Raw genomic sequence first — 14,697 nt, 5'->3', positions numbered from 1 at the left:
CAAAGTTCATGGAAACATTTGGGAAAACAGTTAGACTTTTGCTTCTCTTCCAAGTAGCATTTGACCACTGTGATTTTTAAAAGAAATGCTTTTAAAATCTTCTTTTTGGTGATTTTCAGTAATGTAATATTATTCTTTGTCTCTTCTACCACAGACCCTGAAATTCTGTTGATTGCTGTCTTCACTCTCACAGGAGCAGTTATATTAATATTAGTCATTTCTCTACTGATTCTCAGGTATATCACCTCTCCTATGAGGGAGGATACATCCACTCCTCTACTCATACCTTCGATTAATCAGAACTAATATTAATTAAATAGCATCAGGGCAGCATGGCATAGTGGATGGAGAATTGGATTGGGAGTCAGGAAAACAAGAGTTCACAAAAATCTGTTTTTTGAAACCCCTACCCTCTGGCTTAAAAGAGTGATAAGGGTTGGGCAATTGAGGTTAAGTGACTTGCCCAGGGTCATACAGCTAGGAAGTGCCTAAGGCCATATTTAAAGCCAGGATCTCCCAATTCCAGGCATGGTGCTCTATCCACTGTACTATCTAGAGCCACCAAGTTCATAAAATCTTTTTTTATTGTTAAACTCTTACCTTCTTTCTTAGAACTAATACTAAGGTCCAGAGAAAGAACTGTTGGAGTAGGAATGCAGATGAAAACATTTGATTAATCACTTGTTTATTTGGGTATATGTTTTGGAGTTATGGTTTTATAAGATTATTCACTTACAAAAATGAATAATGTGGAAACATCTTTTGTGTGACAATACATGTATAACCCAGAAAAAATAAAATTTAAATGCAATTTAAATTATCACTAAGTTTTGGTTCCAAGCAGAAGAGTAGAAAGGGCTAGGCAATGGGGTTAAATGATTTGCCCAGGGTCACACAGCTAGGAAGTATCTAAGGTCAGATTTGATTCCAGGACATCCTGTCTCCAGGCTTGGCTCTTTATCCACTGAGCTACCTACTTGTCACAAATTCATAAAATTCTTGTAATTAGATCTAAACATGGAAGCGACCTCAGAGACCATCTAATTAATTAATCTTAATAAGAGGGTTGAACTTATTTTATAGATGAAAGAACTTGGACCCAAGAAGGTTCAACAATTTGTCCAAAGTCACATAGGTAGTAAATATTAGTGGCACCCTTTGAACCTCAATCTTCTGAATACCTCTTGATGCTCCCAAATCTCATCTTTGATATTTATGACTTATATGAGCTTGGATAAGTCTCAGCATCTCTGAGTCTCAAGTTCCTTATCTGTAAAATGAGAATAATACCTTTAGTAGCAACCTATCAGAGTCATTGTGCAACTCCAACGATCTAATGTAAAACTTTACCAACTTTAAAGCACTATATATCAGTGTTAGTATTATTATTCAATATTATAATTATACTTGACTTTTATTATGTTCCTAATATAGTCAATAAATTCAATAGACATTTATCTACCTATCTAATCCATTTATGTCTTTTTTCTTTTCTTTCCTTAAAAAAAAAAAAAAACCCTTATCTTCTGCCTTAGACTTGATACAGTTCCAAGACCAGTAAGGGCTAGTCAGAATGAGGGTTAAGTGACTTGCCCAGGATCACAGAGCTAGAATGTGTCTGAGGTCACATTTGAACCCAGGACCATCAAACCACCTACCTGGTATTCATTTCCACCATATACTTCAACTTGTTCATCTACTTCCTTAGTGATGGACAACCCCTTAGTTTCCATTTCTTTGCCATTATCAAAAGAGCTGCTAAAAGTACTTTGGCACATATATGTCCTTCTCCTCTATTTCTGATCTCTTTGGGATTCAGACCCTTTGGGTCAAAGGGTAGGGCATTAAGTTTCAACAGAAAGCTTCATTGTAAAACCCTCAGGTTTTGGAGAACATAGAATTAAACCATTTACCCACCTTATTTGCCTACACCAGTTAATAAGGAGTACCCGAGAGATACAATGGTTTCCAAATTTCTGTGAATACTCTGAGATTTTATGTCTTGGTTCCTGATAATCAAGAATTGACCACTGATTTAATTGACCAATTAAATTAGTTCTGTTTATGCTAAGGAAAAACAAAAAGAATAATGAACTTCGTCAGAAGAAATGGTCCCATATTCCAACAGAAAAGATCATACTTCTGGAGACTAATGAGACTGGTCATGTGAGTCTGAAGGTAAGGCCCAAACCCTCCCTGACCCCCTCTTTTTTTTTTTTTAAGGATATCAAGAATTGGTAAAAGTTTTTGTGTGCCTAATCTCCAAAGACCATGGCCAGAGATAGACAAATGTGGTACCTTTCCTCTTCCTATATTTCCCTGGTAGAATTTTGTTGATATTCGCCCCAATCTCTCAGGGCTCTGCTCTCTGCTTTTCTGAGTGGCAGCTAATTAATCTGAAAATTCATTGGTGCCATGTTAGTGAGTACTCATAGCTTAGTGTGTTATGTTTCTCTGGTAACATGTTTGCATTTTAACAGTAACCTGTAGATTCTGAGATATGTGCTGGCATTTTTTTTAACCCTTATCTTTTAAACCCCAACTGCTCAAAGTGTCCCAATTCCAACTCTACTTAGGTGGGCTCTCTTCTCACCAGTGTCTCATGTTCCAAGATGATCTCTCCTCTTTGCTGCCCTCAGAACTGGCTAATCTCAACTAGATATTAAGAGGAAAGTGACTTGATTAAATTAATTCACACTTATACTATGCTGGTATAAAAATGAATGAATCTACCCCCTTAATTTTCCTGTATGTATTGACATTTTAACAGAGGTAGCCCAGGTGAAGATTTGAAAGTGTAAGTGCCCCAAGTAGAGTAGTTTAAATAGGGGATAAGAGAAGTTTTGGGGTGGGAGGGAGATATAGGTGAAAATATTACAAAGCTTAAATCATAAATTGCAAGCCAATGGAGTAAAGCTCAAATAAAAATGGGCCAGTAAACGATATATATGCATCTTAGTGGAGGGTATGTTACTTTAGAAAACCATTTGTTAACATTATGCTTTATTGTAGTTTGTATTTTAAATTTATCTTATTTGTATTTTATTATATTTGTGTATTTTTATTGCATTTTAAATTTATTTTAACTTAATTTTAAATGTATTTTATCTTATTTATTGTTTTCATTGTATTTTAAATTAAAATTTATTTTATTTCACCATCACATTTTAACATGTTTAAGTATGTTTTAATATGTTTCCCACCTCACTGAGCCAGCTAGATGGTGCAGTGAATGAGAGTCCACTACAAATAAGTAATCCAGGAGTCAAAAAGACATGAGTCCAAATCTGGCCTTAGATACTTACTAGAGGAATCATCTTGGGCAAGTCACTTAACTTCTCTGCCTCAGTTTCCTCAACTTTAAAATGAGAATAATAGTAGTAATAATAATAACAACAATAACACCCATATTCCAGGGTTGCTGTGAGGATCAAATGAGATAATATTTGTAAAGCATTTAGCACAGTGCCTTGCACAGAGTGGTGGCAGCTAGGTGGTTCAGTGGATGGAGTATGGGACCTGGAGTCAGGAACCTGACCACCAAACTGAGTTAATTCTTTAAATAGCTATATGGCACAGATACCCTTAAAATAATCATTTAATTTGAATCCTGAAGCTGAAACTTTCCATCCAGCAATGACTGATTTAGAGAATATAAAATTTACTGAAAATGAAGCTGACATTACATTTGAAAACAATAATCATATTCAAAATTCATCTGGCCTCACTGTGTGACCCTGGGCATGTCACTTAACCTCTGTTTACTCTTCATCCACTGGAGAAGAAAATGGCAAACCACTCCAATATTTTTCTGAGAACCCTGTTTGTTACAGGGTCATGAAGAATCAGACACAACTGATTAACAACAAGCACATAGTAGACACTTCATAAATGTCTTACCTAATATGTGTCAGGCATTGTGCTAAACTGGTGTTTCAAAGAAGAAAAATTGAATAAATGAGAAAAACAGTTACTCCTCTTTTTTCTCTTTCTCAAAAATCCTTACCTGCCACCTTAGAATTGATATTAAGTGTCAGTTCCAAGGCTAGGCAACTGGACTTAAGGGACTCACCTCGGATTACATCGTTAGGAAGGATCTGCAGCCACATTTGAACCCGGGATTTTCCATCTCCATTCCTGGCTCTCGATCCTCTAAGCCCCCGTATATTTCTTAAGAGCTTGCAGTCTAATAGAAAGGACCTGGGCAGCCATCTAGTCTTAGGAATCTCCATATGCCTCTGGAATAAATAAGTTTTTCTCTGTGCCAGATTGAAGAAGACAAGAGACGGGATACCATTACAAGACTGCGCCAGGGAAAATATGACAAAAAGGTAGTTGGAGCTCCTCTCTCTTTCTTTCTTTCTTTCTTTCTTTCTTTCTTTCTTTCTTTCTTTCTTTCTTTCTTTCTTTCTTTCTTTCTTTCTTTCTTTCTTTCTTTCTTTCTTTCTTTCTTTCTTTCTTTCTTTCTTTCTTTCTTTCTTTCTTTCTTTCTTTCTTTCTTTCTTTCTTTCTTTCTTTCTTTCTTTCTTTCTTTCTTTCTTTCTTTCTTTCTTTCTTTCTTCTTTCTTTCTTTCTTTCTTTCTTTCTTTCTTTCTTTCTTTCTTTCTTTCTTTCTTTCTTTCTTTCTTTCTTTCTTTCTTTCTTTCTTTCTTTCTTTCTTTCTTTCTTTCTTTCTTTCTTTCTTTCTTTCTTTCTTTCTTTCTTTCTTTCTTTCTTTCTTTCTTTCTTTCTTTCTTTCTTTCTTTCTTTCTTTCTGTGTGTAGTTAAATGATGGACGGCAGGGGGTCAGTATGATTCTGGTTTTGGGGGCTTCCTCCAGAATTTAGCTCAAGCCCCGAGCTGAGCCTTTAGAGACAACAGCCCAGTGCCGGAGGCGCCTGAAAAAGCTTAGGGGGTTCTTCCGCGGGGCGGATGAGGATGCGAAAGGGAAGAGCTCCGTTACGCGGATCCCAAAGCTGCAGCCCCCTGGACATCTGCCCTCAAGCCCATGGGTGTGTATGTTTGCACCTGCTCGCGCTCACTGGGAGATGGGACAGGGAGGCAGAGTTCCAGGGAGCCCAGAGCCCTTAGATCAGCTCCAGTGTAAACGCAGACTGAAATCTTCTCGCCTTAGACGTGTGACATTCCCAGGTGGGACCAGACTGTCAAAGCCAAGGTTGCGCCACAGGAGTGAGCGCTCCTGACTGTATCTCATCTGGTCTTGGCAGGTGGTGATCCTTAAAGACCTCAAGAATAACGACGGCAATTTCACTGAGAGGCAGAAGATAGACTTGAATAAGGTAGGTGGTCATTTCCTTCTGCAAACCAGAGTCCGGGTACCCAGTCATTTTTGTTAAGAGCACCCACTACATTTATTTCCCGAAAGCCCCAAGATTCCCCCCCCCCCCCCAGTCAGGGATGGTTGAAGGTGGGGAGAGGAGAGCAGGGGTCAACAACAAGCTCCTTCTCCCTCCCCCTCCCCCAGACGTTCCTATCAGACATAGAGGGGAGTAGGCAATTGAGGGGATTGGGGGGGGGGGCATGGCTGAAACTAACTGATGAACTGCGGACCAGTTCATCATTCAAGATATTCTACTGGATTTTAGACTCCCAGATGGTGTGTTAGATTTGAGGGAAAGGAAAAACAATGAGTTCAGGGGGCAGCTGGGTTACCCAGAAGGTAAGGGTTGAAAACAAACACGTAAACATCAATAAGCCCAGCAGAACCAGATTGAAACCCAGCCGTGCTCCTTGTTACCTCTACTTTGGAACCATAGGGTCCCAGAGTGGAGATGGACCTCAGAGATCACCTAGTTCTGAAGCTTACCCAAAACTTAAACACTATATCAAAAGCACCTCCAACAAATTTCAGGCAGACAATCTTCTGAGAATGGAGAACTTGTGACCTGGTAGGAGGCTACCTTTTCCATTTTTAGACACCTCTAATGGAAAGAATTCTTTCCTTTGTAGCAATCCCAAATGTATCTCATGATTTTCTCTCATTGCCCCTATTTCTGTCCTCTGGAGCTGACTAAAACAAATCTAAGGTGGGCCAGAAAAGTGTCACAGCTGATTGAGAGCCAGGCTCAGAGATGGGAGGTCCTGGGTTCAAATCTAGCCTCAGACACTTCCCAGCAATGTGACCCTGGGCAAGTCACTTATCCCCTATTGCCTCTCTTCCCACTCTTCTGCCTTGGAACCAATACATGGTATTGATTCTAAGATGAAAAGTAAGGGTTCAAAAAACCCCACAATAAATCTTAAGCCCTTTTAGTGTTCTTTTCTATAGGCTAAACATCCCCATTTCCTTCAACTAAAAATATAGTCCTCAAAACTTAACACAATATGCTAATTTTAAAAAGATAAAAAGATAAAGTTAAAGATGTGGTCTGACTAGTGAAAGAATATGCAAAGACTATATCAGGACTGTTGTTCTGGGTCTTATGATTCTATTAATGCAGGCTAGGAATTCACTGACTTTCTTGACCTCCATATTATTCTTTTGATGAATAATGTGCTTGCCCTTTACTAAAACCTTTTTATATATTTTTTCTCATTTGAATTAGTTTATTTAGTCAATTTAGAACATTATTCCTTGGTTACAATAATCACTTTATTTCCCTCTCTCCCCTCCACCCACCCTTCCATAGCTGATATACAGTTTCATTGGGTATTACTTGTGTCCTTGATCAGAACCTATTTCCATTTTGTTGATGTTTGCACCAGGATGTTCATTCAGAGTCTACATTCCCAATCATATCCCTTCAACCCATGTAATCAAGCAGTTGTAAAACCTCTTTATATTTTATTTATTTATTTATTTATTTATTTATTTTTCACTTTTAAACATTATTTTTATTAGGTCAATTTCAAACATTATTCATTGGATACAAAAATCATTTTCTTTTCCACCCTCCCCTGCCGCCATCCCACCCATAGCCAATGTGCAATTCCACTGGGTATCACATGTATCCTTGATCTGAACCCATTTCCATGCTGTTGGTATTTGTACTAGGATGTTCATTTAGAGTCTACATCCCCAGCCATATCCCCTCAGTCCCTATAGTCAATCAATTGCCTTTCCTCTGTGTTTTTACTCCCACAGTTTGTCCTCTGCTTGTGGGCAGTGTTTTTTCTCATAGATCCCTGCAGACTGTTCAGGATCACTGCATTGACACTAATGGAGAAGACAATTAAATTGGATTATACCACAGTGTATTAGTCTCTGTGTACAATGTTCTCCTGGTTCTTCTCCTCTCGCTCTGCATCACTTCCTGGAGGTTGTTCCAGTCTCCATGGAATTCCTCCACTTTATTATTCCTTTTAGCGCAATAGTATTCCATCACCAACATATACCACAATTTGTTCTGCCATTCCCCAACCGAAGGGCATCCCCTTCGGCATCCTCTACTCTTAGTTCTACAACTGCTTTTTTTGAATACAATTATATTTTTTGTATATTTGTATTTTTGAATACAATTATAAGAATTAATATTTATCTGAACAGGTAGGTAGTGCAGTGAACAGAGCTCCAGGTCTGGAGTCAGGAGAACCTGTATTCAAATATAGCCTCAGACATTTCCTAGCTGGGTAATGTTAGGCAAGTCACTTAATCCTAATTGCCTTGCCTTTGGGCCTTTTCTGTATTAGAATTGATACTGACAGAAGATAAGGGTTAAAAAAAGAATATCTATTCATTGCTGTTGTTTCATTTTATGATATGAACTCATCTGTAAATAGGAAGGAGTTAAGTATAAAATCTCTGAGGTTCCTTCTAGTTCTGAATCCTCTGAACAGTTATGCATATCCTATCATATTTAAAGATATTTCATTTATCATATCTAATGCTATTTAATTCATTATTGTATCATATTTGATAATAGAGAATTTGAGATAAGATGTATTTTATTTTATTAAAGGACTCATCTTTTTTAAATCCAATTTTATTTATCCCTCATACCACTGAGAAAGCAAGAAAAACAAAACCATTACAGACATGTATAGTCAACAAAACCAATTCCCTCATTGGCCATTTAACATATATATAATCAGGCTACACTCTGAGCCCATCACCTTTCTCTCTGGAGGTTGGATGGCATGTTTTATAATGCGAGAGTCCCCTGGAATTGTGGTTAGTCATTGTGTTGATTAGAATACCTGTGTTTAATGGCTTAATCTTAAAGAACCCAGAATGAATAGAAAATATTTTTATAACAGTGCACTAATTACTACTGCTCTTTTGGGATTCTCTGTTTACTTTGTATAAAAATGTGTTATCTTAGTTGCTTCAGATAGACTATTACAACCTGACCAAATTCTATGGAACTGTGAAGATTGACACCATGATCTTTGGGGTGATCGAATACTGTGAGAGGGGATCCCTTCGGGTAAGGAATCAGTCTTTTCAGATGCCTTCCTTAATCAGCTTTAATACTTAAACATGGTCCTGAAAGAAGGAAAAGGCCTATTGAATGATGGAGTCCAGAGAAAGGTGGAAGAGGGAACCTTATAAATAGGAGTCTGAGGGATTTTAGAGCCAGAACCTTGATCTATAATTTAGTCGATCATTGAGCATTCTCTCAGATTTGAACAAGCAGTCTTTCTGGTTTCCTTAACAATGAACACAAATAACCAAATGGGGGTTGCAAAAAATAAGAACAAAAACAGAGGGGAAGTTTGTGAACTTCTCCATCTTTTATCTCTAATGAGGGACTGGGATCACATATAATCCTTATCAATCTTGGGGATCCCTCTTCCAACTCTCACACTGCCCATCCAGGTCCCCAGAGGGCTATGAGTACAACTTTCTTTCAGGGTTCTAGGTACACCCTGCGAGCCAGCCTTTGAATGATATTGGCTTGAACCTCCATTCTGCTGAGTTATTTCCAGTGTTAACTATCAGTAATTAGTACCCCAATATCATTTAACCCAATGACATCAATTAGCTTTTATAAAAGATGTATTTACTGAGCTGACATAACAAGAATAGAAGTTAACAAAGCATTCCCTTCCCCAGTAGTTGTGTGGGAGGATGCTTTCCTCTGTACCATCTAAGTCTCTCAGGAGAGTAGGTCAAAATTTAAAGTAGCTCCTCTGAGCAGTCACCCTACCAAGTTCACCTCCATTCGGCATAACTGTGGGATGTGAACTTTTTAGCTATTGCTGGGCTCTGCTAGTGACCTGGCTTATAGTAAATTATAATTTGGACTTCTTTTATTGGACTTCCAATATTTCCAAGCTCACAATATGTTTCAGTATTCTTTTGTCTAGAAACAGGCAGAAAAAAATAAAGCACAAAGAATATGATTCCTTTGTGAGAAAGGCATAAATTTTCTCCCTATCCAGAGACTTACCACATTGATGTTCTATAATTGTCTTTCTTTGCTTTATTCTTATTTGACTTGAGTAGTAGAATTATGTTTTTCTCATAAAAGGAGAATTGTTGAATGCTTTCTTTGTCAATATTTTAAAGAAAAATTTTCTAGCATTTAGTGGATGAATTTCACAATAGTATTTTTTTTTTTACCATTTGGGAACCTTAGTTTAAGTATGGCATGAAAAATTCACAGTGGAGCCATCTCCTTATGAAGTACTAAACCTCTCATATGTGGGTAGATGGTACTCAACCTTTGCACTTTGGACAGAAATGAAAAGATAAAGAAAGATGTAGAGGCCACGTTGTAGACTGCTACCTTGTAGGTCTTCCTAGTGATCAAATATACTTTGACATTTTAAAAAATCTTCAAGTAAACTCTGGAGTACATTGTCCCACTTTAGCCTGTGTTGTTCAAGGCATCTTCATCTGGAGATTTTTTCTTTGTTAATAAAAAGGTGACAAGTAACATACTTCCTTGCCATCAATAATCTTCCTCCTCTTTTGTTTCACTTAGGAAGTTTTAAATGATACAATCTCCTACCCTGATGGCACCTTTATGGATTGGGAGTTTAAAATCTCTGTTATGTATGATATTGCCAAGGTAAGTATATGTCTTGCTAACATTAAGCACATTCTGTAAGTTATCTAGAGAAAAATGTTATCATGTTGTCATCTCTCCTCTAATATTCAAGGAATTATACTTTTCAGCCAATATGTCAGTCAGATAAAAATCATTCATTTCTTATCCTTATATTAAATGACTGTAAAAATAATCCTTAATAGGGGCAGCTAGGTGGTTTGATGGTCCTGGGTTCAAATGTGACCTCAGATACTTCCTAGCTATGTGACCCTGGGCAAGTCACTTAGTCCCAATTGCCTGGCTCTTATCACTCTTCTGTTTTGGAATGGGTTAGTATTTCCAAGATGGAAGATAAGGTTTTTTTTAAACATTAATATATAGTGCATAAAGTTTATACTTTCCTAATTAACTATTAAATTTAATCAACAAGAAGAAAAGCCCCTTTTTCAGTTCTCTAAAATTTGCTATGCACTTCTGCCTTTTGAGGTGTGATTGGTGGTATAGTTTCTGAATATAGTATTAAGTGGTATATGAGCTGAGGGGATGAATGATGTGTAACAAATTAGGTAGAGAGCTCCCTGAAGCAAGCTGGAAATAGTGCAATAAAGAAATTCAGTTTGGCATAAAGGGAAGAAGAAATGGGTGAACATCTGCATCTGTAATAAAATGTTGGCTCCATCAGAGCAGAGTGACGGGGTCTGATCTAAATTTTGGCTTTCCCCCTGTGTCTAGCACAATATTCTGTACACAATAGTCCTATTCTTTCTCCACTATGTTCTCCACATAATCGATTTCAAACAGGACTACCATAATCTCCTAACTTGGACTATCTCTCCCCCTAACCCCTCCACCATTGCTAGTGTGTTCCTCTAAACAAATCATTTTGTATTTGTGCATATTTTACATCTTCTTCTCTATTTAAATATTGCTCCCCCAGTAGAGGACAGGAATTGTGTCCTTCTTGTCTTGGCATCTTGGCACCTCTCCCTGTCCCTAGTGCATCTCTAAATAGGTGATTAAAAATGCTTGTTGGATAAATGATACCTAGCATAGTGTTTTGTATGAAATTGGTTTTTAGTAAATATTGGTCTAATTCAATGTTTGTAGGTGAATTTCTTGAAGGAAATGGCAATGGAAGCTCTGAAACTGATGGGTGACTTGCCCAAAATCACATAGCTAGTAAGTAGCTGAAGCCAGCTCAAGTCTTCCTGATTCCAGGAGTCTCTATCCACTGCACCACCTAGCACATTGCTACCCATCTTTCAGTGCTAACCATCTATCAGAGCAAGTCCCTGGTAAAGTGAATAGAGTGTTGGTTCTAGAGTCAGAAAGTCTCATCTTTGTGAGTTCAAATCTGGCCTCAGACATTTACTAGCAGTATGATCTTGAGAAAGTCATTTAACCCTTTTTGTCTTAGTTCTTCATCTGTAAAGTGGAAACACATCAGAGACGAAAATGGCAAACCACATTCCAGTATGTCTGCCAAGAGTTGCACGCAACTGAACAACAACCCATCTACCATCTCTCTAGTCCTATCTTTGTTCCATTTGTCCTTTTTTCACCTCTACTTTTGGATATTGTTTCTTTGTTTTCTTGTTCTTCTAATTATAGTTACAGAAGTTATAAGATCTCTTCCTTCTTCTTTAATTTTTGTTGTTGTTTGAGCCCTCATCAAAGTCAGAACACAGAAAGGAACTTCCTTGACCTATGAATATTGGCATCTTAGCTATACTCTCTAGTCTTACAGAGTTGCATAGGACACTGTTCTTTCAATACTCCAATACCATCCCCTTTATTATTTTCTTACCTTTCTTTATTCTTTTTCTCCCTTATCTTCTTTCTTCTGCTTTTATTTCTGTTTTCTCATCTGCCTCCATTTACCCTTCTTAACTTTGAAGATCTTTTTAATTCTACAAACATTCAAGAGTGTATACACATACACACACACATGCACACAAAAGCCTAGAGAGGAATAGCAATGTAAGATATGAAGAGATGCTAATATTTCCCCTTGACAGCTGGCAATGTCTGGTTAGACTTCAATCAAGCACTTAGAATCTGTTGGTTGTGAACTAGCTGGCTAAAGTAAGAGGATCAAAACTATATAACTAGAGAACTGAGCATCTGGAGCTTTAGGAAGGGTTCGTGGTTTAGAAGTTCTGATGCTTCCCTAGGTGGTTTACAGGTAGCAATCTCCAGCCAAGAAGGATTGAATAATTCAGTATAACAGCAAGGGTGAAGAATAGATTTAGAAGAATGAAAGGACATGGACCCATGGAAGGGTAAGAGGTTACCATCAGAACAATGCTGTAGAACATTTGTTATCAGCTCTTTGGGTAAGGGAATAATTAGATTTGCAGATTACACAAAGCTAGCAAGAATAACTGACAAGTTGAATGACAGGATCTAAAAAGACCTTGACAGGCTTAAATTATGAAACAAATCTGAAAAAAGATTTAATAAGGATCATAGACTTAAAGCCATAAAAGCTTTCAAAGGCCATTGAGTCCAGCCTCCACATTTCTGGGTGAGGTAATTGGGTGAGCAAAGTGAGATCACAGAGTTGTTTTCCTAAAGTCATATAAATAGTACAAGTATCTATAAGTGTATCACTATAATATGACTAGGGATACACACATAGAGCCCCAGTCACACATATATCACTCATATACATATATACACATAAATAGACATGCATGACACACACAACTATAATTATACATCTGTGGTTATAAATAACACTTGTATAATATTAATTGTACATATAGGCATACATCTAGGGTCATATATGTGTTTATATGTGGTCACATGTGTGTGACTAGAGCTACATGTGTGTATATGACCTGATTCATGTATATTTGTGAGTTGTACATGTGTGTGTGCATGTATACATGTGTGTGGTGCAAGTTATACTATAATACTATACTTGTAGATACTTTTACTAGCTGGATGATGCTTAGATAGATAGATAGATAGATAGATAGATAGATAGATAGACAGATCACTGAATAGATAGATAGATGAATGGACAGACAACAGACAGATAGATAGACAAATAGATTGCTGAATAGATATAGATAGACAGACAGATAGATATATAGACAGATAGATCACTGAATAGACAGATAGATAGATAGATAGATAGATAGATGAATAGAGATAGAGATACACAAATAAATAGATTACTGATAGATAGATAGCTGAATAGATATATAGATAGATAGCTGAATAGAGAGATATACAGACAGATAGATAGACAGACAGATAGCTAGATGAATAGATAGATACACAGACAGATAGACAGACACAGATAGATAGATAGATAGATAGATAGATGAACAGAGAGATACATAGACAGATAGATGAATAGAGAGATAGATGGTTAGATAGATATAGACAGATGGACAGACAGACAGAAAGATAGACAGACAGACAGACAGACAGATAGATAGAAAGACAGAGATAGTGAGATGGATAGGTTGAGAATCTCTATATATGTTTTAAGTATAGTACTATAGTATGATTAAAACAGACCTAAAAACAAATATCTGTGGGCTCTCAGCTATTTCTAAGGCTTTTCAATTATTTTGTTTTTCCACTCTTTTTATTTTCTGTTTGCAATTAAAAAATGATAGGGGATGTCCTATCTGCACTCCAGTAAAACTGAAGTTCATGGTCGTCTAAAGTCTACTAACTGTGTAGTGGACAGCAGAATGGTGGTGAAGATCACTGATTTTGGTTGCAATTCCATTTTACCTACGAAGAAAGGTCAGTCATTATCTCATTTAGTTTCAGTTTCCACACTTGTTGACTTTATCTCTGGTTTTGAGCTTTTTTTTTTTCATTTGAATTAGTTTATTTAGTCAATTTAGAACATTATTCCTTGATTACAGTAATATTGTTATTTCCCTCCCTCCCCTCCACCCACCCTTCCCATGGCTCACATGCAATTTCATTGGGTATTACTTGTGTCCTTGATCAGAACCTATTTCCATGTTGTTGATGTTTGCACTAGGATGTTCATTCAGAGTCTACATCCCCAACCATATCCCTTCAACCCATGTATTCAAGCAATTGTTTTTCTTCAGTGTTTTTACTCCCACAGTGTTTCCTCTGAATGTAGATAGTGGTTTTTCTCATATATCCCTCTGGGTTGTTCAGGATCACTGCATTGCCACTAATGGAGAAGTCCATTACATTCGATTGTACCACAGTGTATCAGTCTCTGTGTACAATGTTTTTCTGGTTCTGCTTCTCTCACTCTGCATCAGTTCCTGGAGGTTGTTCCAGTCTCCATGGAATTCCTCTACTTTATTATTCCTTTGAGCACAATTGTATTCCATCACCAACATATACCATAATTTGTTGAGCCATTCCCCAATTGAAGGGCATCCCCTCGTTTTCCAGTTTTTTGCCACCACAAAGAGCGCAGCTATGAATATTTTTGTACATGTCTTTTTCCTTATTATCTCTTTGGGGTACAAACCCAGCAGTGCTATGGCTGGATCAAAGGGCAGACAGTCTTTTATCGTCCTTTGGGCATAGTTCCAAATTGCCCTCCAGAATGGTTGGATCAATTCACAACTCCACCAGCAATGAATGAATGTCCCTACTTTGCCACATCCCCTCCAGCATTCATTACTTTCCTTAGCTGTCATGTTAGCCAATTTGCATTTCTCTGATTATAAGAGATTTAGAACACTTTTTCATGTGCTTATCAATAGTTTTGATTTCTTTAAAGAATGGCTTGATTTTTTTGTAC

General features: G+C 37.3%; 1 protein-coding gene across 1 annotated transcript in view; it reads left to right on the top strand.

Annotated features, from left to right (window-relative positions):
- The window catches only part of GUCY2C (guanylate cyclase 2C), a 97,998-nt gene that overhangs the window by 49,056 nt on the left and 34,245 nt on the right, over positions 1 to 14,697 (top strand). Inside the window, exons 11-17 of the mRNA XM_007503690.3 lie at positions 155 to 236; positions 2,073 to 2,178; positions 4,269 to 4,331; positions 5,208 to 5,279; positions 8,262 to 8,366; positions 9,870 to 9,956; positions 13,571 to 13,703. Of these exons, the coding sequence (XP_007503752.2) occupies positions 155 to 236; positions 2,073 to 2,178; positions 4,269 to 4,331; positions 5,208 to 5,279; positions 8,262 to 8,366; positions 9,870 to 9,956; positions 13,571 to 13,703 (648 nt within the window). The remainder of the gene's footprint in view (positions 1 to 154; positions 237 to 2,072; positions 2,179 to 4,268; positions 4,332 to 5,207; positions 5,280 to 8,261; positions 8,367 to 9,869; positions 9,957 to 13,570; positions 13,704 to 14,697) is intronic.

The sequence above is a fragment of the Monodelphis domestica genome, chromosome 5, assembly GCF_027887165.1.
Source record: "Monodelphis domestica isolate mMonDom1 chromosome 5, mMonDom1.pri, whole genome shotgun sequence".
Taxonomy (NCBI): Eukaryota; Metazoa; Chordata; class Mammalia; order Didelphimorphia; family Didelphidae; genus Monodelphis; species Monodelphis domestica.
This window is presented reverse-complemented; position numbering and strand designations above follow the sequence as displayed.